A 24,751-nucleotide genomic window follows, 5' to 3' on the forward strand; every position below is an offset into this window, starting at 1 on the left:
AATAACTCCACATATGGTGGGGAGCACAATATGAAGACACTCAACCTCCAGAGTTATTCAAGGCATCTCCGCACAACCTGGAGTCTAGAGTAGTGATTACTGTAACTCCCATTATCCAGCACTTGAGCTCTGCACCACTTCAGAAACACACTTCTGAGGCACGTGAACTGCACAGCGTGGAGCTATTAACATCTGGCCAAGCTGCCTGTCACGCAATAGAGGTTGTACCTCTGGTTCAGAACTGCGCCAGAAAATCATGGCCACATTCACAGGACACTGCTTATGAGCTAATGTCCATGGAGGGATAAATCCACAACCCGAGTGACAGGGGATGTCCTGAAAGAGGACATCAAACTTTGTCAATAAGTCAATGATTAACTACATGGAGTTAGGGAGAAATAATTCCTCAAAGAATAATTTTTAAACAAATATACGTGAGGGGTTTTTTTCCAAAACATTGCTTTTTGTGCAAGAAGCAGGCTTGATAGGGCCAGTTTGACAAATCCCATGTTTCCACGTGAGAGAGAACAGGTTTGCAATTCTTTATTTGTCATTAAAACAGGCAAAAAGAAAAACGGTGCTGTGATGATTACCGGAACACGAAGTCTGCACTGTCAATCTCCCGGCCACATCTGCTGTTCTTCAGAATTCCTCCGTTCCCAACCACCGCACATTTCTTAAACTGGGAGCGGTGGTATGGCATATCCTGCAACATCACAGTAAGGAAGCAGTTAAATACCCTGAAACATGGAGGCAACAAATCTTTTTTTTTACTTTTTCCTTTTTTTTCTGCAGTTGCATCTTGCTGCAGATGCACTAATCATAGGAAGTTGACACTGGTTCTGGTCCACAGTATTCCCATGGTGTACATAAACGGGTGGGATTGTTTTCTGTGCAATTAGAGATAGCATGGGCAACTAACTCAGAGGGAAAAAAAGCAATAACCTGGTTTTGTCCAGACTTAATAACAGAGTAAGTCATTTCAGAAACTTGCTTTCCCTTCTGACTTCCACACGAGGGCATGAGCCATAAAATTAGCATACCCTAGGCATTGCCTTCTGAGCTGCCTGCACACTGCTCGCTCCTCAGGCTCTGATGTCCTGCTTTCAGGAAGTCTGCACGCATAGTTTCAGAGCAGCTAGTAAAGCCCAAGAAGTCTCTCTAAGTCAGACAGCACACTACAGCTATTTATCGGAACCTAGCCCAAATTTTAGTGCTTGCTACCACTAATTGTACTAATAGTATTAATGATTATTAATTAGCGCTTGTACTACCAGCAGTGCCTAGAGACTTTGGTCAGGCACCTTCCTGGACTTGTGTAGGCTGTATCTTTCTGAAATCTTCAGGCAAAATTCTGCCTTCATATGCAGACATGCAGCTGCTGCTGATGCCAGAGAGAGTGAAAATCATCTCCTGGAGAACAGAACTGGGCTGTCAGGGTGAGAGGGTTGTGACGCAGAACTGAGCCACGCTACGCCTTATGAATATGTAGAGATGTGCTTATATAAGCATGACAGCGCTCGTTTTGGTACATACATATTTTATCAATAATTTCATACCGCAAACTACAGAGAGATGTGATAGTGGCATGACATTTCTAGGTGGTTATTCCCAGGATCTTTCCATAGCATTCATAAACCATGAGGCAAAAGGGCACGCAATTACACCTGTCTGAGAAAAGCAGCAGCTGCCTAACAGAGAGGCAAGATAGAGTTGCTTGTGTTTTATCCAGAGATTTCTTAACACAAAATGCCTTGGCAGTCCTGAAAGGGAGATCAGAAGCCAGGTCTCCACACTCAGCATGAGGCTCTTCGCCCTTGCAGTCTTGCTCCCGTGCTTTCAGCCCTTTATCTCCTACATTTGACATGCTGCAGCCCTGCTCCTAGGCAGAGGGTGGCTTGGGCCACATAGGTGCTGCCCAGTGAATCCCAAAGGCACTTTGGCAGGGGATGGAGCCCGCAGAGCATCCTCAAGGCATACCTGGATAAATACAACAGCAGCTATAGGACAGTCCTAGCAAAAGCGTAGGAGTCTAGACTTTTGTGCATTCATCTGTGCAGTCAAGCAGGGTTTTGAGGATACTACTCCTGGATTTTGGTGTACCCATTCTTTGCATGTCTCCAGATACCAAAACGCTTTCCTGGATCTGAGCCTTTCCCCTGCCCTGCCCCAGTTCCCCATGTGCACATTTAGATAACAGCACTACCCTACCTCTTAGTAGTGCTTGGGAAGCAAACGGATTAAAAGTGGTTAGACCCTGAAGGACAACATTAATGACACAAATCTAAGTACTTCAATATTTTTCTGACTTTCTGAAGGGGATAAATTTCAGTTATTTCCTCCAAATATGCCATTTTAAATTCATGAGGTGTGACCCGTGATAAATCATAGTCACATAAGCCCATTTCTGCACATCATTCACTCTGTGCAATGGGAATCGCTCACTGGTTATAACTTTGAATGACCCCCTAGGTCAAGGATTATTTGCTGAAAAGGTTTTGAATAGTCATTATGATGAATATATTTAAAAATTGTTCAGCCTATTCACAGAGAAGCTGCAAACAGAAATAAGTATAAAAATATTTGGTCACTGTGAATATGAATTATAAAATAATCATGCCCCTAAAAAAGCAGACCTACCCCAAATGTTGGATTTATTGTATGTGAGTATTGTACTTTTAAAAAAGTTCTGATCAGTAAGTGCCTCTTTTATTCAGCTTTCTTAAGTTATTTCATTAGCCACTTTGTTGTTCGGTCAGTAATATTCTGCAGGAAAATATATATACATTGCATAATAGAGCCGCTAACCACTAGAAAATAGGATAATCAGCTAAAATATCATATAAAAAATAAACATTTTCAAAGTGTAAGTATGAATTTTGTAGAAATGTCAAAAAGCCAAAAGCTAAATGCTTGGTTATGGGATAGTATCTAATGCAGCAAGTAGAGTGAAGTTGATTCTGCAAATGGGCAGAGGCATGAGGCACCTTTGGAAACATTTTGAAGATTTCTTGATTGATATGGAAGATTCCACTAGTATCCACTTCATATTTCAGTTTAGTTCCCAAGGGAGTATTTTTCTGGGTGGTGAACAGAAAGGCAGGAGCATTGCAACACCTCGACAAAGTAGACCTGTAAAGTGAAAAAGAGAAATAAGATTAAGGAGCTGATAGCATGCTTTAGGATTTGCAGTTACTATTACTCCTAACAAGGCATTTTTCAGCAAAAATAAACTTTTTAGCTGTAGGAGGGTAAAATGGTGGTTTGCTGGATTTTCCTTTAGAAAATTTCAGATTCAGTGAAATTTTCCCTGATTGAGGAATTTATGGTTAAAAAAAAAAAAAAAGAACCCAGAAGAAATGAGATCCCTGTACCTGTCTCTCTTCTAGGCTTCAGGAAATACATGTGTAAACTCTGCTCTGCTTCAGACCCCAAAGCTGAGCTTCTGCTCCTAATATCCTTGGGAAACCATCCTAATGAATTAGTCCCTCTCTGCTTTATAGGTTTTCCCACTTTTGTAAATTATTTACTCATCACTGGGCAGGAATCACAGGGCTTAAGTATTTGTCTGGGTATGTGGAAGCATGGCAGGGCAGGGACTTAAACACAGCAATATCTAAAGACATTACCCCACTCACCAGACTACTGTGGAGCATGGCACACTTTATTCACAAAATAACTTTTAAAGGCCTTAGTTTTGCCTTTGACCTTGCATATGTGCATTAGGAAGACAATGTGACCCAACAGATGGGTGCCAGGCAGACTGGTCATGGCTACAACTCAAAAATCTCAGACAAATGGTCAAACTTTTCTTTGTCACTGGGACAAAATGTCAGGTATTCCAATGCCAACAAGAACTGTTTTGAAATCTCAAATATGGGATTATTGGCATCAGAGCAAGTCCATTCAGCTCTGATATGAAATTTAAACAGGAAAAGCCACTTTTCAAATAGGAGTACATTTTTAGCTCCCATCTTTCCCTGAATGCTTTTCTCCTTTTACTGGTGGAACTGAAAGCCCTGACTTCAGCTTACTCTTACTCCAGAGCCAGTTTGTTTCTCAGTCAATGCATCTCATACCTTTAATGAAAAATACATGTCATGGCACAAACATGAAGACAAAGCCAAACAGCTCTCAAATAACCTAGATTAAATACCTTGCCTCTGAGGTATGTGGCCTCATTATGAGTTGGAAGAATAAGTCAGTCTTCTTTACGGGCTTTATTACAAGCATCAGACAGCAAATACAGAATTATGCAAACATTTCAGTGATGTCCAATTACTATTATATACTCGACTCATGCAGAATGACACAATTATGATGATCAGATCAAGGCAGCAATTGAGACTGAATAAGTCAATAAATAATTTCTAATAATGAAATCATTAATAATTACAAGCAGGTAGTGGGATTGAGTTGTGGTGAGGTACGAAAAAATTCTTCATTAGTTCTGCATTAAGGAATTTAAAGTGATGTTGTTCTTTAATATCCAACTGGTTTTCCAGAGGCACGTTCCTTAATGTCAATGTCTGATACCTGAGGAGGAAGACTGTCAAGGAAATTGCTTTCTTTAGTCTCCAGGTACAAAAGCTAGTGTGATTTTTGCGCTTCCTCCTCCCTGCTGCTTAAGTAGCTGACATTTGAGTTTTGCTCAGTTCTCCCCATCTCACCTGATGGTCCAGAACTGGCAAAGTTCAAAAGCCAACAGCTCAGTGGTGTTAGACCACCACTATTCAGCCTCCTACTAGTCTAGCTCCAAACTCAGAGACTTTGGTCTGCTTTTAAGTGACTACAGTTTCTCCACACCTTCACACACTGAAGACTGTCCCATAAGACAAAAATGAAACAGACTTTGAACTTCTTTTTTTTTTTTTTTTTTTTTTCCCCCTTGACTAGCATGATTACTGTTCCTGGAACCAGCTAACAAAGGTTGGGTAACATCTAGGTGCCAGCGGGAGTTTCTTAAGCAGTGATATATCGTGCAGTCAGGCGTAGCCAGAGACGGAGGTCTTTCATCTCTTCTCTCAGTGCATTGTCTAGGATGGAGAAGGGTTCTTTGCTTACTGTGGGTGGCCTGAGAGAGAGTGATGGTCCTCCTGATGGGCTTTAGATAGTCCTTTCTCATTGCTCCCATCTCTGGGCTGGCCCTCATACTTCAATGTGCTCCTTGCGCTCTGGGCACAATCATTAGTTCTCTTACTCCAAGCAACCTTTCAGACAGTAGGCTCTAATCCTGAATGGCTCTTGTCTTCAACATGAGCTCTGATAATTGTCCATCAAACAATTTCCAGAAAAAAATATACTAAAAAACCCCTAAAAAACTGATGTGTGGAGCTCACATTGGAAAAACTGCTATGAGCCTGAGACTAACAATTAGTTATTTTTAAAGATGTTAATGACTAACTCAGCACATGCATTCTCACATTCTCTCATTAACTCGTGACAGCTATTTCCTAGAATCATGTAAGACAATTTGGGAGAAAGCTGTGGGGCCTTATTCTAAACAAGAGCTCTGAATCGTGCCAGTGACTTACAGATTTAACCAGTCTATATTCCACTTACTCTTGAAATAACGTGTTTTCTCTAGCCCTGCTCAATTATGGCCCTTGAATACATCAATATACAACATTCAAATATTGTTTTGGCTTTATTCTACTATTGCCTTCACAAGACCAATTTCAAAAGTTGTATCTTGAAAGGACCATGGAGGACTCTCAGCAAAGAGGAATTCACACAAAGGAAGACAGAGTATTACAGAAACAAACTGAAGAGGTCTCTGAAGACCAGAAAAAATATCTAGGTAATCAGGGAGTAATAGCTGAGAAGACATTAAAAAAGAGGAAGTCATAAACAAGGTCTGACAGTACCTAATACACCACAGAAAAAAATCCAGTTTGAGTATTTTGTAGGCCAAATGTGCAGTGTCACTGATGATATTACCATTTTACACCACCAGAGAGTTAGGTTGATGTATTAGGTGCATCCATTAAGTCTTGGCTCCACCCTTACTTCTGCCTGAATCATACCTGGAAGTCTTTCCCATATCAAATTCCCTGCCTTTCCTGGGAAGACTGTTCCACATGCCAGAAGAGCTCTCATTCACTCTTGCTGTTGACTTTTATAAAGTAGAAAAAGGTCCACATTTATTCAAAAGGATAGTACTCCAACAGTAACAGTGTTATAATGCTTATTCTTGCTATCCATGTGAAAGTTTAATCCCTCTACAGGAAGCTAAACTCAAACTAAAATAAATCTTACTCAGTCTTATTAATGTGGATCATTCTTACTTGAATAAATTAGCTTCTGTGACATTCATCTCCCATTTGCACATCTGAAGGCTCTTCCATCTGTCAAACAATTCAGTTTGTTTCACCCTAAAAGATAAAAAGAAAGAAAATAAAAATTCACTTTATTACAAGGGCCTCACTTCCTAAACCAGCTGCAGCCAGGGTTCCATGCAGTAGGCTTTTGATAGGGCAAACTAGTTGGTCTAGCCAGTGCAAAATTTATCATTTTTATTTCTTTTTTCTGCTCAGACATAGCAACTCTAAGCCATGTATACACTGGTAGTGATGGAGCTCTTCAGATGTTTGGGACTGACTTCTACTCCCTGGTAGGCATTCTCCATTTCTTCAGGATAAAAAATACAGTACTGAGCAAGAAGCATCTACTGTGCCAATGTCTTTCGACAGTCTGCTGGAAAGCAGTGGCTTTGGGGAAAAAAGTTGCACCTAGCAGAAGGGCCTAGCAGAGCAGGTGTTGGAAAAGAGCATACTTTGGAAAACATGGTCAATTGCCATTTTATTTTGGTGAGGTTATCTTAATCCATGAGATGCTACAGAATGGGCACTGTTGGTAAATCCATTTTATAAACTGCAAGAGCATGTGTGTAGGGATAAGAATCTGTGAAGGTAAGAGGACATGAAAAGCTCTTTACAGGATCTCTCACTCTCCTTCTGTTAATAAATATACTTTTAGTTATGTCAAAAAAATGACACTCCTATTTCTACGAGGCTGATACAGGATGACACATTTTTGGTGATATCATGAATTCGAACCACTTCTACCTTAGAGTTCATACCTATTCTGTATTTGGACAACAGAGATAATGAAGGCCTTGCAACTATCTAGAGCTAGGGAGCAACGTCATAATCTGGCTAGGAAATTTCGAAGTCTGAGGTTTCTTCAAGACTGATAGGTCTTAATGTGTTCTCTTCAGGCTTGAGGGCTTTGAATGTTTGAACAAAGCAAAGACTTTTAAGATAATTATATATTTAAAGTGAGTAGAATTTAGGATTTCCCAGGCTGTGGGAGTTACAGGAAGGAATTAGGTCATATTGTACTTTCTGTAGCCCACCAGAGCACATTAACTTGGATAACTTCCATTACCATAAGGGCTGACTTAGGAAAGGTAATACATCAGAAGCAAGCACATCAGAAGAACCCAGCACAGTAAAAGAGCTTAATGACAAATGGCTTCTATCATAAAAGTAAGGCTAACTCTATCCAGCTGAGCAGGAGTCCACTACCTTATACATGCCATTAGAAAAGATGAAGAGAAATGAGTATTTCTCTGTACCATCTGATAAGTATGCAGAAAAGCAATTCAAAACTCCCCATCTTCAGTAGAACATTGGCAGAAGTGTGACATTCTCACCCCTTCTATTTATTTTTAAGCACTGCAAGTCAGCAAGCAGTGCAAAGTTGTTACTTGTGTATCCTTCATCCAGTACCAAATACAGAAGACAAGGACATAACCTACATTTTTCTGCGCATAAAGTCAGCGAGGGTGACATGTTCAAAACCCTGCAAACCTGGAGCAACAAATTGTATTTTCTCTCGTCTTGATTGCTTAATGCCATGCACTTTTTCAACTGAGATTCTCAGTGCACTTTACAGACCTTAATAAACCTTGTGGATTGCCAGTAAGATTACTAAACCACTGGTTTTAGATATGGTAGGGGATTAGGCATAATCTAAGCACCTAAATTCACTGTAATGCTGAATATGCAAAAGGACAACACAAAAATACCCTACTATGCTCTGTCCGATGAGTTCCATTGGCAACCTCACTTTTTTTCTCGATTTTATTGCTGTAGCTTCATGGATACATCTCATTCAACTCATAGGTTTCCTGATGTACATATAGGACCACAAAGGAAAATTAAAGATCTTTTATTGTTTCTCAGAATCACACTTTCCTACTTCTTATTGAGTGTTATTAAGTTGTGAAACTCACTGCTGATTGAGAATGTTAAAAATACAAATGGGTTCAGAAAAGATCTAAACAAATTAACAGAGAGGTGTATTGTCCACTCTGATTAGTCTAGTCACCACCTACCACTCAGCAAGTCCCCATGCCAGTATTTGTTATCAGGAAGGGCTAACTTTTTATTTAATTTCTTAGCCTTCACTACTGGCCACTGTCAATGACAGAACCTTAAGCTAGATGGACACTTGCTATGAGTCTGTCTGTCTGTTCTTACTCTTCAATTACCTGGAATATAATTTTAAAAATAATATTACAGACACTGTATTTAATTCCAAACAGTGATACTGGGTCTGACCAAAATGCCTCAATGTATGTGAAAAGCTTCCATTTTTTTCAAATGGACCTCAGATCAAATTCAGATGTCATTACTTGCACATATGTGAGAACCTCAGGAATCACTGATGTGATCCCTATTGACGTGATCTCTTGAGCCGTGTATCTTTTGACAAATTTATCATTTTCATCCTGCCTAAAAAGTAATCTTTTCAGCAAGCATTGATTCATACTTACATAGACAAAACCTTCACCTCAATGATGTCCTGCCGTAATTCCAGGCATTTGGTGGAGTTGTATTCCAGAGGCCCTTCATAAAACTCAAAATACCTGAAAAAGAACAAGAAAAAAGATTATAAATAAGGCTTAGACTAGAATACTTGTCTTACACATCAATGGAATTTATGATTTTTGCCTCACTTGAGACTACACTGCCTGGCCCATAGGCAGGTTATCACTTCACAGAAAAACACAGATGTCATTGCTGATTGTAGAACAGCCACCTTCCATCCCTACAAGAGTTCATCTATCTTGTAGGCACCAACAAGGCCCTTTTCCAGCAGTCAGCACTTGGCAGCTGCCACTGAAAGTCAGGGGGAAAGCACTGAACGCTGTTGCCATCCTTTGGGTGTCTGAATGTGCTGAGAGTTTAAAAAAAAGTGCCTTAAATTTTGTTCTTATGTGGAAAGCAAAAGTGCTAGAGGTTTCATCTTGTCTGTGGAGACTGTTGCACAGCTCTACACAATTGAGCTTTTCATTATGATTTACTCTTTTGGTATATTCAGAGGGGAAGGGAAGCTGGGATTTTCTTTTCAAAAAATTTGAGATGGTTTTGAGAACGAAAGGATTTGAATGCTCAGACACAGAACAAATGACAGTGCTATTCCTAATTAAAACATAGACATAAATATTTACTTTTTTGGTTAAATCCTCCACCTTAGCCTTCAGACTGGAGTGAAGGGGAAACAAACAGAATGGTAGCTACTCATGTTTAAGGGCCAGAGAAAGCCCAGGCTGTCCAGTGAATTCAGTGAGACTGTACTGAAATGACAAAAAAGATTTAGGGTTTAAACCAAGCTCTGCATTAGTTTCACCACTTAATATTAGAAGTCTGTGTTAAAACCTAATACCTAAGAATTGTGCATACCCATATAGTAGTTATGAGCATAATGAAGAAATATGAGGAGACGACTTGGAGGAATTGGTATTGCGACCAAGGGTAGAGCAAGTTATTTTGATGAATCCTTTAAAATCTCAGAATTCACGAGGCTGTAATTCCAAACTATCTTCTGAATTTTCAATATGAATGAAAACATCAGATTCCTGGAAGAGCTTTATTTAAAGCATTATTGGAAATGTAATATTTTGGGTTTGTGTCATTGTAAAATAACATCAAAATTCATGTTTGACTTGAGTGGCTCTTCAGTTCTGAATATATATAATCCTTAGGTAGGAAATCCTTGTTAGCTTCCTTAGTAGTTCATGTTTATTGTGGGAATACAAGGGAAGATTGGCGAGGAGGATTGTAATCACACTCAAGTGACTTGCAGCTGGGCTGTCAAAAAAGACATATATCTCACTAATTGTTGCTTAGCCTTGTGTGCTTGACATGTAGAACATCTGCGTTTAGATAACACAGGCCTGGGAGAGGCTCAGGGGCACCTTATCGAACATCCTTGAGATTCCTGCTCTGCTGTGGGAAAGATCAAAGCACAGTGGAAAAGTTCGCCTGCGAAAATCCTGATATCTACAGGAGAAAGCAACAGGTTTGAGATCTTTTCTTTCTTCTCCTCTTTCTGGTTAGCAAGGACCGAGCTCTATGGTGCCTGCTTCCCCACTTGCGTGCCTCTGCCCGGGTGCTGCTGCAGAGATCCCCCAGGTCGCGAGGTAACAAGAATAAATTTGCTTTTTGCATGTCATCTGTGGTTTTCTGGTTGTTCCTGTGTCCTGCCTGTGCCGGCTTACACAATAGTTAACATAAAAATTCGGGGGGATCCAAAGTTTGATCTGTTCTGGAGAAGTGCTAAGAACTCACACCTCTCAGGGGAACTGTATGAAGAGAAGAGTGTCCAGAAAATAACATCTCCAGGTATCTCCAACAGGGCTGCCAAAGTTCAGAAGCATCTCAATGCAAACAACTTCTGAATTTTGCCTTGTAAGTACATCCAGAAATCAGTCTGATAAAGTGGGGACAAGAGAAGCCCATAGAAGGGAGAAAGGGACTATAGTATGTGACTGGAAAAAGTCCAAGAGCCTCCCAAAGCAATCTGCTGGGAACATTTCTATCCTGTGAAATGCTGCTTTAGGACATGTCTCCTTCACCTCTCCCTGAGGTTTTCACCACCTCAGCTTTGCCAAATCCCAAACCAATAATTTCTTTGATCCAGTGAGAGGCACAAATCTTGAGACTGAAAGGAAGAAGGCCATGCCTAGAAGATAGCAGGAGAATATCATAAATTCCCAATAAAGAACCGATTACTGTCAGAAAAAAACCCAGCAGCTCAGCAATCTTTAAAAAATATGACTATTTGGAAATGTGTTTGCATAGTCTTCAAGGCAACAAATAGATTTTTGTGAATTTTGTAGACGAAAATATGTATTTAAAGCACTCCATAATCAGTGACAAATCTAGGAAAATACTTCCTCAGCCTCCAGAAGCAAGATAAAGTTCATGTCACATGAACCTTCACCTGTTCTCTCACCAAAAGGCTTAGGCTCTCTTTCCAACTCAATCATTCACCTGAACATTCAGCCTTTACTAAAGAGCAGCTGAAATCCATCACATTGGCACATTTCCTGTATGCTTGGCTTGTTGAGCTGGAGCTGAGCAACTTGCGTATTTTGAGAGCTGCTCCAACTGAAATTGGATTAAGAGCTCATCTGGTTGCACCAGGACAAAGCCCTGTGTGGATGTACTCCAGATAAATTTCCAAAATTAAACTGAAATTTCTCTCTGTGGAGCCAACACCATAGGACTTCTTGCGGTCATGGAATTTTACAGGGGTAAAGGAGTCCCCTCTGGCTACCAGCCCAGACAACTTTTTATGCTCCTGCAATACTCATTTTTCTTACTGTATTTTGCGGTATCCATTCTTCACTTTGGCTCTTTGAGTAAGACAAGACTGGGACCCTGAATGTGTATGTTCTACACAATAGCTAGAGGCAGGTATACATCCCCACACAACACCCAACACATTACACACCACTCCTACCTCTTTGGGCGTAAGGGGGATAGCAATCACTATCAGCCTCATCCTTTCCTTTCACCTAACACTGTATTTCAGTACCTTGTATGTGCCTCAGGACAGATAAGAATGACAAAAATCTAGATTAACATGTATTTTTATCATTCCTGCACACTTCTGGCTCTGCTGCTAAGTTACAGAACTGCAGCTCAGATGTCAAACAGCACATGCTATCATGTGGGAATGCTGCAGCAGGGGAAAGTTGGCTTCAGCTCGTGGCACTGGAGAGAAAGATGTCATTTTATGAAACAGAGATGAAATTTCCTGAGTCCCAGAGATTCCCTTTGATCATTGACTGTTTACCCTATCCACAAACCAAAAATAGAAATGAAAAAGGATGTGTCACCAAAGAGGCAGCAGGGTAAGGAGAAAAGGATTAAGTAAAAAATAAACCACTTCTGGATCTGAAAGGAAATGCATTCCATTTGTAGCAGAGTTATTCCATGAGCCTACAGCTTTGAAAAGCACAGGACTGTCCTGCAAGTCACTAACTCTCACAATAGCCTCAGCTTTTCCATCAGAGTCACTGGGAGTGGTGAATTCACCATCTGGAACCTCGTGGAGGTGCAGAGGGAGGATCCGTGAAACAGGCCGGACGACGCGGTGCCGATGGGATACCCACGTGTGCCTCCCACTGCAAAGGCAGGGGACACCGACGGCAGTGTCACTTCTGCACTGAGTAGGGAGAAGATGCTACTGGCCATGGGGTGAGCTTGACTGAAACCCACTCATCCTGTCTGAGCTGCTGCATAATCACCATTTGGGCTGTCATTCATAAGCCCCGAACCACATCTGAAGCACCCAGCCAGATGCTAAGCCTCTTTAGTGTTAACGCTACTGATGCTGTAGCACTTAGGTTGCAAGCGTTAATGACACAACAGCATTAAGAAATTTGTGAGACAGTATCTAGTCAATAGACCAAATAAAAAAGATTTCTTCTCTTTCCCCCAAGAGTGTTCATGCTATTTATTTGCTTCACAGCAATTCTCCTCCTGCTACAGACACCAAGGCAAATTAGCAGAGGCAGCTCCCTGGAGCATCAGCCAACTTCTTCCCGCAGAAGACTTTCACGCTGTACTTTCCCAGAATACAGCTTTTGCACAAAACCGGGCTCTAGCACAAGGAACATGGGTTCCCTCAACCCCCGCAGATGTCCTTGAAACCCAGCTCCTCCGCTCGGCAGGGTCTAGTCCTGCCAGGAGTGTTTGGAACCAGCCCCTCGCACTCTCCCAGAGGAAGCATCAGTCTCACCCACTCCCTGGGCTCTGAGTGCTGCTTCTGCCTATTAACTCCCACTCTAAACCATGTAGTTCCCAGTGAGTGAAGATACATTTGCCTGTCAGGAAGTTTAAACAGCACAAATGAAAACTGTCCTCCCCATCATCTTCCTCAGTCTGATAGCCGGCTAAGAAGCAAGGGTGTAGCGCAGTTTATTTTAATTTATGCTCTTGATTAGTGACAAGTGACACACCTGAGTACACTACTCTTTTGCTACAGAAAAGAGCTGTGGTTCAGCTCTACAAGAACGACAGTCATGTTTTATAACCATAAAACAGAATTGATATGTCACCACCAGAATGTCCTCTCCCTGCATTGCCTTTGCTTCCCCTGATGAAATCTAAATAACTTCTATCCCTCAAAGGTCACAAGTCTACGGGAAAACCAGCACAAGAATTCATGATTCTTTACAATAGGGAACACAACTACAACCGAATCACAACAAACCATACAGTTGCACACAAGATTGTGTTTTCCCAGGGTAACAGGCAGTACACACGGTTCACTGCTCTATATCCATTCAGGTCAGTTGTAGCTTTCAAATCTACAACATTTTTTCAGGATCACATCCTGTATCTGATTACCACACAAGCTGCAAGTGCTCAGAGAGGACCCTTTTTATGGCCCTCAGTACCGAATGCCCAGAAATGAGATGCTATTCACATGGCAATTTTCCATTTTTGACTGAAACTCTCTTCTTTTCTAAACTTCATGACTCCCATTGCAACCTCACTTCCAGCTGAGCAGCTTACTGAGCTCGCTAGTGAGAGACAGATTTGGTTTTCCAGAACACCAGCTAACTCTCAGGTCTTTGATCATCTGCAGTTGGGCTGCTTCTGCTTTGATCAAAAGTAAGCTTCTCTTGATCATGCTACATGAATTAAAAAGACTGAGACTTCAATCCCACCTTCAAGTGACACTTGGATTGAGGCTCTGATTTGTCTGATATATTGAATAAAGGTTTTAAAATATAATTGGGCATAATTGTCAGGCATTTTTTAAATGAGAGCATTTTCTCCTGAACCAGCCACCTTTTCATTTTGCTTGTTTCTGCAGTGCCGGTTCTGCAGTGTTTGCAGTGAGGCTGCAGCACTTACGCTGCAAGAGAGCAGAGTATCGCAGGAAGGATTCCACCTACCCTGCAGGAAAAACAAAGATCTTTCTAAAAATATACATTATCCAGGGACTAAGAAATGAGAATAAATGAACCAAGCCCTGCAGGCTTCTACTAAATACTTATTAAGAGAACTGTCCAATTAGCAGTGCCTGCACTCATCAGCATGGGCAGAGCCACAGCTAACCTCGGGTCTAGATTCACCTTCCCTACTCAGTAACCTTGCTAGTGTGCCAGAGCACAATCCCCAAAGCACGCAGGTACTCGCATTCATCTGGCAGGGCCAGCATGGGATCTTCAGACCCCTGTAGCAAAAATACCGCTGAGGTGGAACATATCATGGCTATAGGGGCTCTGAAAAACCCATCCAGAGCAGAGCAAGCTACGTGCTGACTTCATCAGAGTCCATTGTGAGTGAGGCACCAAATACTGCTAGCCTTTGCTTCTATTAATATTTCTATGTGACAACATCAGAAAGTACAAGATTTGGTCAAAAGGTTTAAGGGCCTGACATCAATACAGTGATTTGTCTCCCTCAAAGAGTGCATCCTACAACTTCACACAGCACATTCTCCTAAGATTACTTTGACCCTGTTTGGAAGTCATGATCCCCATTTGGCAGATAAATAGCTGATGTAAAGTCTGACTGCCAGGTAAATCCGTGGCAGGCAGGAATAGGGACCTTAGGCCCTGCTCTCATAGACACTGCCTAGACTACATGATTACCACCAAGAACAAGAGCAACCTCTGATGTTGATGGAATCATAATGACCTTTCACACTACACCTTGCAAAAGAAAAAACCTGTGGGCGTACTGATACTAAATGAGATCTCCTTGCTCTGAAAATTGGCAAGTGAAGCAGAAATGTTTGATGCCCTTAGATTAATTTACACATCACTACGGCTGTGGCACAAAAAATCACATTGCTGCATGTGTTGTTTCTGCTGTTTGAGATCCTGTGTTAACCTGTCCACACCAGGATGGTGCTTCAAAGACTGAACTGAGAGAGAAGGTGCTGTGGGCACAAAGGAAGAGGCTGGAGAAGCAAAAGTCTTCTCTAATACAGGTCAGTGAAACTAATTGACTACCTCCTCCTTGGGGACTGCAAATATAAAAGAAGATAGTTCACATTCCTCCCGGCTACCACCTACTGATGTCAATGTCACTGGAATTATCTGCTTTAAATCTTTTACCACCTTCATCTCTAATGCTACTAGATACAGTGGATGTCTAACTGATTACAAACTTTCAGTATGTGGCTGTAGCTAGGAACAAAATTATAGATTCACAGAATCACAGAGTGGTTTGAGTGGGAAGGGACCTTAAAGATCATCCAGTTCCAACCCCCCTGCCATAGGCAGGGACACCTTCCACTAGCCCAGGTTGCCCAAAGCCCCGTCCATCCTGGCCTTGAATCCTTCCAGGGAGGGGGCAGCCACAGCTTCTCTGGGCAACCTGTGCCAGGGCCTCACCACCCTCACAGGGAAGAATTTCTTCCTTACATCTCATCTAAATCTATCCTCTTTTAGTTTAAACCTGTTCCCCCTCATCCTATCCCTACCCTCTGATCAAGAGTCCCTCCCCCCTTTCCTGTAGCCCCTTTCAGTCCTGGGAGGCTGCTCTAAGGTCTCCCCGGAGCCTTCTCTTCTCCAGCTGAACCCCCCCAACTCTCTCAGCCTGTCCTCACAGGGGGGTGCTCCAGCCCCCCGAGCATCTTCGTGGCCTCCTCTGGCCCCGCTCGAGCAGGTCCGTGTCCTTCTGCTGTTGGTGCCCCCAGAGCTGGACCCAGCACTGCAGGGGGGGTCTCACCAGAGCGGAGCAGAGGGCGAGAATCCCCCCCCTCGCCCTGCTGCCCACACTGCTCTGGGTGCAGCCCAGCACACGGGTGGCTTTCTGGGCTGCCAGTGCACCTTGCTGGCTCACAGGCAGTTTTCCACTCACCAACCCCCCAGGTTCTTCTCCTTGGGGTTGCTCTCCATCCACTCCTCGCCCAGCCTGGATTTGTGCTTGGGATTGCCCCAATCCCTGTGCAGGACTTTGCACTTGGCCTTGCTGGACTTCATGATTATAATGTGTCATTATAAAGTGTGTTATGTAAAAAATGAAAATAAGCAAGAGAAAATGGTCATAAAACTTTGTGTACATTATGTGATAATAGTTCTCCTGAATTACTGCATCCAGTTGTGATATTTCAACTCTGAGGGTCTGAGACACTGGCAAGAATTATGAAAGGACCTGCAGAAATTATCTGGGTTCCAAAAAGTGTGAGAGGCATATGAAGCTTAATCTAAACATATGGTGACTGAGTAGGGAGATACTGCACCAGGAAGCAATTACTAGTAGCAGGAAGCTTTTCAATACAGCATAGCAAGGAAAAATAGTATCCGATGCCTGGAAGCTAAAGATAGAAATGGCATCTTTAGCTCAAGGCTGATTTTCTTTCTAGAAGAACCAGAGTAATCAAACCAAAGTCAGGAGCTGGAATTCTTGTACAGGGATGCATGCTTCCCAAGAGACTCATGTAGCTGAGGTTAAAAGCTATTAACGCATGAATCTCCTGATCGTCCACCTAGAATATTTTGCCAAGAAGGCCAATGGCATCCTGGCTTGCATCAGCAATAGCGTGGCCAGCAGGCACAGGGAAGGGATCTTACCCCTGGACTCAGCACTGGTGAAGACGCCCCTCAATGACTGTGTTCAGTTTTGGGCCCCTCACTCCAAAAAGGACATTGAATGACTCGAGCGTGTCCAGAGAAGGGCAACAGAGCTGGTGCAGGGTCTCGAGTACAGGTCTGATGGGGAGCGGCTGAGGGAACTGGGGGGGTTTAGTGTGGAGAAGAGGAGGCTGAGGGGAGACCTCATCGCCTTCTACAACTCCCTGAAAGGAGGGTGCAGAGATGGGGGATGAGTCTCTTGAGCCAAGTAATAAGCGATAGAACAAGAGGTAATGTCTTCAAGTTGCACCAGGGAAGGTTTCGACTAGATATTAGGAAGGATTTCTTTGCAGAAGGGGTTGTTGGGCGTTGGAATGGGCTGCCCAGGGAGGTGGTGGAGTCCCCATCCCTGGAGGGGTTTAAGAGTAGGGTTGACTTAGCGCTGAGGGATCTGGTGTAGTTGGGAACTGTTAATGTTGGGTTGATGGTTGGACTGGATGATCTTCAAGGTCTTTTCCAACCTAGACAATTCTGATTCTGTGATTCTGTGAAATGTTTGGCTAGATTTGTCTCCTTACAGTGCAACAAGTTTTTCTGGGTTTTGATAGTTGACAGCATCAGAAATGTCCATCCAACAAGACAAGGACAGGTTCCCAAGATACCCTGCCTATCTTCCAAATTAACTATTTTTACTTTTAAAAAAAAAGCAGAAGTGCTTCCATGAACCAGCCCTAAATTCATAAGTTCGATCTTTCACAAAAGAGGAGTGGGTTTTATATTTCTGTCCTGTAAAAGCAGTTCATTGTTAGCTCCATGTACCTCCCAAGTAACCTTAGAAAAGCGCATAAATTAATCTGTCCTATCTTAGAGGTGCTCCTTTTCTGTATTCCTTATTTGATTTGGTCCCATGACTTCACAGATAGTTTACACACCTGTGCAGTTAAGATGCTATGTTTTTCATCACAGCTGTGAAAGCTCCTGGCAGACTGGCACTGACTGCTCGCTGCCATTCTGATTTTGATCTCCCATCTTTATGTCTCAACACTCAGATCATTTAAGAGTGCTTGGTTCTGCTGCCCCGTACCACATTAGCAGTGTGAATTGACCAAATATCCACTCCTGCCAATGACATGTTGTTCCCTTCTCATCTGTCCACCTATTGGGGACACAAGTCTCTCTACAATTTCGGTTGAATATACCACCTAATACAGCTCTACTGCACAGCTGTGGGTGTAACAGCAGGAGCTAAAGCAGAAACAGCCCTAAATGACATAGCAAAGTCCAGGCTACCGCCTGCAGTTTGTTCACCCACCTGGGATAAGCCCATGCTTCTGAACCACCACTACCCCCTGTGCTTCCTCAGTCTTCTCTCACACATACTTCATTTAGAGGTTTTCCCACTGTCCAGTGTGTCACCATTAGAAGGATTTATTGGAGAGTATACTGAATTCTAGTTTTAGGGACACTTTGGTGTTTCTTTTCTTTCACAGTCATTGTGTCAAAACGACACTGGTTCCTGATAAGCAGCAGTGGGATATGCTGTAGGAAGTCCTATTTTACCAATGCAATTTCAGAACTCTCCAATTTTTAATAAACTGCAGTTTGACTGTTTTAATCAAGCCCGTTCCCATCACTCTCATGATGTTGTTATCCATATGACCACCTGGGAGACATAACAAAACACATGACAACACTTATATCTCAATAACATCTCAAAAACCACATTTTAGTTTATCGTTGTAAGCAATGTTTGGGGGGGGGTGGGGGGGGGTGGTTCTTAAGATTTCAGTATCTTTGTATGAGAAGTTCAGCGCTATGACCTAAGGAACATCCTCACCTGCTGTCCTGGCCAATGAGGTCTGATGGCTCAAGCCCTTACATTCATTCTTGTAAAATGTGTATTTGATGAATCCAATTCATTATACTTTCTATTTTGAAGCAACTGGGGAAAAATCTCCAGATTTGTCATACTGGAGAATTCAGTGTACAAATTGACAGACCCAAAAGTATAAAGCTCATGACTCCTCTCATCCATCAAAGATTTCTGTGGTCTCACCACCTAAGTCCTACATTGAACCTTATCTTCAGCTCAGATGGACTGAAGGTGGCAGAGAACACCATAATCCAACCGATATGGCAGAGAGATCTTTAAGTCAGATTCTTGGCAACAAAAAATGCTTTAAGCATGAAGACTCACAATCCCAGTAAGTTGCAAAACATTAAAAGGAGAACAGAGGAATCAGGATTCTAGGAAGTAGTTGCATATATTAGTTCTCATAACCAGCATTAGATAGGGAGCCCTCTACCTGGTTCCCCACAAGTATGCTGTAAGATTTACAATACTTAGCACAAGATAAAAAGCAAAAGGTAGAAATCTGAGCAATGGCTGTATGTAAGAACCAAAAATAAGCCAGTATTCGACAGTTGGTTGACAATGCATCTGAGTGGGTGTTTCAAAGAGCCTGCAGCCCATCTTGTCCTCCTTTGGTTGAAAGCAGACTTCCCTATGGCTTTGGGGAGTTGTTGAGTGTTTCAATTTTAGTCCTGCCAAATATTCACAACTTCTTTGCTACCTAGAAGACCTGCAACAGTGCAATATGCATCAAAATGAAGCTTTTGGTGCCACAAAAGCCCCATCAAATAGAGATCTCTGTCAGTCATCTACTCACAGCAATATTAGATGCCACAAGCATGATCCACACTCTCAGTTGTGCCATATACTGAGCTGAGCTCATGTTATTAACTCCTATCTCCATGGACTGGTTCTACACAATCTGAAGAAGTGTCTTATGCACTGGGATGAAAAGCCTTGGTTAGTTTGGTTGCTCTGGCACAGTGGAGCTGTCTGCAATCAGAATAGGGCTCATTCTTCAAAACTGTGTAATGAACTCCCCATGACAGTAAAAAACATCCCAATTGCAAGCCACACTTCAACTTAATACATTAGTTAAAGTCTGAATCAGTTTCTGTTGAAATCAGATAACATGACATTCTTCGTCTCTGTCCTACTTGATCATATTCATTCAACATTTTACGTTCACTGTTCATTGATTTTGATATGGCCACTACTCTCGTGAAGTCTGGCTGTGTTGCAATTCTAATGCACTTACTCTCTCAGGGTGCCTTTGCTGGAAGGTTTAGACTAGATATTAGGAAGTATTTCTTTACAGAATAGGTAGTCAGGCGTTGGAATGGGCTGCCCAGGGAGGTGGTGGAGTCCCCATCCCTGGAGGTATTTAAGAGTTGGGTTGACATAGCGCTCAGGGATCTGGTGTAGTTGAGAACTGTAAATGTTAGGCTAATGGTTGGACTAGATGATCTTCAAGGTCTTTTCCAACCTAGACGATTCTGTGATTCTGTGCTTTGAAAGCCCTTCATTCCATCACTCCTAGAGAATGAGTTGTCAGTGTCTCTATATCATGTATTAAGTTACATAATTAAAAGATAAAGAGTAGTTATAGAATATACATGGGTTGATACCACATATGTATGAATAAACATGTGTCTATATACATATATAAATGATGTAAGCTAATGAAAAGCCTATTAATATCTATTTTAGTTAATATCTTTAAACACCGAACCTTTTATAAGGAGGTGATAACACATAATAGACTGCAGAGACATGTAGTGAAAGGTATTTACTGTGCATATGCTGACATATAATTAGTTTTGTGCACTTTAGACATCTCTCTGGAGACCTGTAAATATATACAAGTAAAATCGGGTCGGTAAAATGTAGTCTGCAAGTTTTCCATTTGGTGGAAAGAATTATTCATTAGAGGAAGGCTTGTTTTCAGTTTATATCAACAGCCTGAAGTTGGGTGTCAGATTAAGACTCTCAGGAGGTGTCTAGCGATAACACGGTAAGAAAGGTGATCAAAGGTAAATAGTAAACAATTTATGACATAGCTCTGCAGTTATTCACCACACAGTCTCACCTCCAGTCTCACCTCCACATTTATACATTTCTATTTTGCTATATTCTCAGCTTTCAGACAGTAGACAAATGGATAAACAATATCTACAATAGACTTATGAGCCATATATGTTGCAGCTAGACTTATCCCTAACTCAAAATCCCCATCTTTCATCTTCACAGTCATTAACACAACACAGACTTTGAAATTTACATCCTTTATTGATAATATAAGCTTGAAATTTACACCTAACTTGTGCAGTTTGAGCCCATCTGTATAAAAACCCCTTGTATCCTGAACCTCTTTGCCTCTGAAGAGGCTAAAGAGATTGAGAATAGTACTGTCATTTGGTGTCTCACAACTTGCTCGTATTTTGCAGTCAAGGGTTTTGGTTCCTGTCCTGCAACCAGTGATGGTTCAACTGTCTCTGTCAAGGGTGCCTAGAGGGGGAAATCTATATTTATTAATTTTCTCATGTCTTCAAGAAGTGTTTGTGCCATATTCAGTTCTTTTATATGCCAAGTGCCTAAACTGAAGACTTTGCATATACAAACTATAGCTGCATACACAAAAAAGGCAACAAAAGTAGATACAGAGAGATACACACACACACACATACATACATACATACGTTTTTCCCTTGCTCTGAGTGAGAAACTGCAGCTTAAGTTCGTTCTTTTTATACAGAACCATAACCACTTAAACCAGCCGAGTGGCAGGTAGCACTCATACAGAATCACATTACAACAAAGAGCCTTAATGGGAATTGCAGCAGTGATGTGGTTCAGTGAGACTGGATGATTTGGGGCAGCTCAGACTCCATTCTGCTTGCCTTTGAAATGATATCAGCTCCACAGTTGTAGTGGTGTACGGTTAACAATATGAGGATATTTTAAATAAAATACTTAGTTTATCCAGAGTTTTATTTATATATAGGTATTAAATGTAAGTTTCTTATAATTAATTTTAATTTTTTTTAACTCACAGTCTTTCTAAGATTTCTCTGCTACTTATTGAACTTGATACTATACATGACTCAGGATTTTTAACCTCTACAACTGAGGTTCCAGGAAGATACCCCAAATATTTGCCCTATGTCTGTATCTGGTCTGCAATAGCTGTGGAGGTTTTCAGGGACAACTGCAGTCAGTTTCCTGACTATGCATGTGGCTCTTCATGACCCTTCAGATACATGTCAGTCAAAAGGATCCTACTACAAATTCATAAGTAAAAGTGCAACAGCACATCAGTGCTCCTCATATATTAAAATGAGTGTAAATAAAGGAAATAGTCCAGTCTTATCTTGACAGAACACTTTTCCCCTACCAGGCCCCGGAAAGACTTCTAGTTAAGCTATGTTTTCTTAGAATACATATTCTATTATAAAGTAAGCCTTGGGCCAGATTCTCCAGCGTGCTCTGTGTGCATCAATACTGTCATGCTGGGACATGCTCCACCCAAGTCCCACTCTCCCACACTGCCACATATTGACACATAGCATTGGTGGGGGAATGGAAATGGGAGATAGCAGGACACAGAAGTCACCCTCCTGTGTACTGCAGGGATGCTTACGGCATGTATCAAAATGGCCTCAAGGCCTTCAAGGGGGAGAACAGCGCAGCACTTGAGCATCCCTGGCATCTTCTGTGCCATGCGGAGCAGCCAAAGCAAACTGCAAACCTCATCTTTCATACAGCCTGTGCTCACATCTGTGGTTCATATAAAAAGAGAGATATCTCTGTAGTCATTCCCTCGGGTGTTGGTACCTGGTGCCTGTGTCACTGCCACTCTTCACCGCTCCGTCATCCGTGAAATTAAAGGTGCCGGTCCAATTTGCCAATTCCTCTCCATTCTGCCAGCTAAACTGCAGCCCTCTAGCAAAAAAATGAGGCAGTTGATATTTTATATCATTCATTAGGTTAAGTCTATCAGCATGAGTTCTCATGTCCTTTTTCTTAAAGCAGAAATGTGATTATGACACATTCACCAAAAACAATGAAAGGATACCAACAACCACAAGACAACTTACTAGTGGAAACAATTAATTTCAGTTCCCATAGACTCTACAAGTCCTTGGCTGAAAGCAACACCAGACTCCCCAACCAGATTGGAAGGCCAGTAATCATCTGTGCTCATAAACAACATACGTATGTGTGGAGTGGAGCAAGATGGAAATTTCATTCCCAGAGACGCAAGTGCAAAAAGCTGGAGACTTATGTGGAAAACTGCAGGGCCAAAGAAGTAAACCCTCCAAACTTCAATTTCACATCTACAGTAGTTGTTAAATGTGGTGGGCACTGGGTCCTTCCTCTGATTTGTTGGCCATGCTAGCAAAGGATTTGTCATTTGATGACTTGTCTAAGTCACACTATATTGCTTCTTTTCCCTGCTTGGGAAGATATTTTTTTAAGCCAATGCTTAAAAATCATCATTTTTTCCAAACTTTCACAAATTAATTCCAAGACTCACGATGCCTGCAGTCTTTTGGAAAGTCCACCTATACTTGGCTAGAAATCTCACATGTATTTAAAAAATCTGGGTCTGAAGAAACGTTTGACAACACAAGTCAAACCTTTCCTTTAGCTCAGAAGTCAACGAAAAGGAATCTTGCAGATTGTTATTTTTAATCTTCTCCATTTTAACCCAATTTCATGATTTCAGAAGACTGGCAGCTGACTTGTGAACATTTGGTGCTGCCAATACTGAAAGTTCACTTCCCAGTTGGGCTGTGCGGGGACAGCCAGGAAACAATCTGCCAGCCTGCTTTGCCCGAAAGAAAGGGCATCCAGGACCCTGCTAGTTTTCTTGGTCAACAGGCTTATTACAAGGACTGGAGAATCTGTCAGACCACATCCACCTTCTAGTCTAATTGGCAGCAGTTATGAGCATGGGAAATTAAGAAGAAACAACACAAGGCCTTAAAATAAGGCCTCTTTGCTTCCTGCAGTAGAAAAGGGGAGAAGCTTTAAACAGCTCCAAAAAAATATAGTGGGAGTTTATTTGTTCCGTATTGTGGAAATGTGTGCACATAACTTTTTGTTGTCATAGTTGTTTTAAGACAACCTTGCCTAATTTTAAGTATCTGCAGTGCAGGCGTTTCCACATGAGCTAATTGTCTTGTTTATTAAAAATCAGTAGAGATTGGCTCAGCACAGTTAGTTTAGGGAGAGAGTCACCCAGTCAAAGGCTGGCCTTCACCCTAGGGTGAGCCCATCCACCCCCCAAACTCTCCCTTCACCAGCAGTACAGGGAGCATGGGGTTGCCTGTAGTGTGGGCATGCATGACAGAAGAATCCCACCACACAAGTGAAGTGCAGTGCATGTCACCACAAATGTTTTTTCTGACCTAACCCAAAATATTTTGAAAGAATTTAAGAAGTTTATTCTTGTATGCTTTATGCCTTTTTTTTTTTTTTTTTTTTTGTTCGGCTGTTTGTTTTACTGAAACCAGACTTTTTGGTAAAAGCATATTGGGGGAGAAGGAATTCTGAAGAAGGTAGGGAGTCATGTCAAAACCCTGAACTGAAGAAAGAACTAGACTCCTAAACTGCCCCCTCCCTTCTCAAGCTGCCTCCCACCACAAAAGGTGGGAGAAAAGCACTATGAAAATACTGAAAAAGCTTCCTCTGAATCTTTCAAATACATTTTCATTTCTTGCATGTTCTCCAGTGGTCAGATTTTGTATTTTCAAAGAAAACCTTTTTAAGTATAAAAATGATAACATTTCAAATTCAGAAGGCAAATTCTTTGCTCATACAAGACTCATTCTGATTACTTCTTAGTTAAATAAATAGATGCAATTCTCCTATTTTCCAAAAGATCAAAAAAGTGGAAGAGACTATGCTGATCACCATAAGCAAAATGAGATGATATCACATACTTACATCTTACATTCAGCTTGGAGAGAGATACTTTGGCGATCAATTTGGAAAATCCCATCACAGGGTGTGTAGGTTATGCTATAATGGCTATAGGGTAATGCAGTGTTATGGCT

General features: G+C 41.7%; 1 protein-coding gene across 6 annotated transcripts in view; it reads right to left on the minus strand.

Moving 5' to 3' along the window:
• The window catches only part of ST8SIA5 (ST8 alpha-N-acetyl-neuraminide alpha-2,8-sialyltransferase 5), an 82,846-nt gene that overhangs the window by 11,581 nt on the left and 46,514 nt on the right, over nt 1-24,751 (minus strand). For 5 of the 6 annotated variants that reach the window (XM_074855864.1, XM_074855862.1, XM_074855866.1 and 2 more), the window contains 5 exons: nt 22,524-22,631; nt 8,783-8,875; nt 6,288-6,374; nt 2,988-3,132; nt 594-706 (listed from right to left, as the gene is read on the minus strand). In XM_074855864.1, the coding sequence (XP_074711965.1) occupies nt 594-706; nt 2,988-3,132; nt 6,288-6,374; nt 8,783-8,875; nt 22,524-22,631 (546 nt within the window). The remainder of the gene's footprint in view (nt 1-593; nt 707-2,987; nt 3,133-6,287; nt 6,375-8,782; nt 8,876-22,523; nt 22,632-24,751) is intronic. The other variant, XM_074855867.1, reaches the window with a different exon arrangement.

Source organism: Strix uralensis, chromosome Z, assembly GCF_047716275.1.
Source record: "Strix uralensis isolate ZFMK-TIS-50842 chromosome Z, bStrUra1, whole genome shotgun sequence".
Lineage (NCBI taxonomy): Eukaryota > Metazoa > Chordata > Aves > Strigiformes > Strigidae > Strix > Strix uralensis.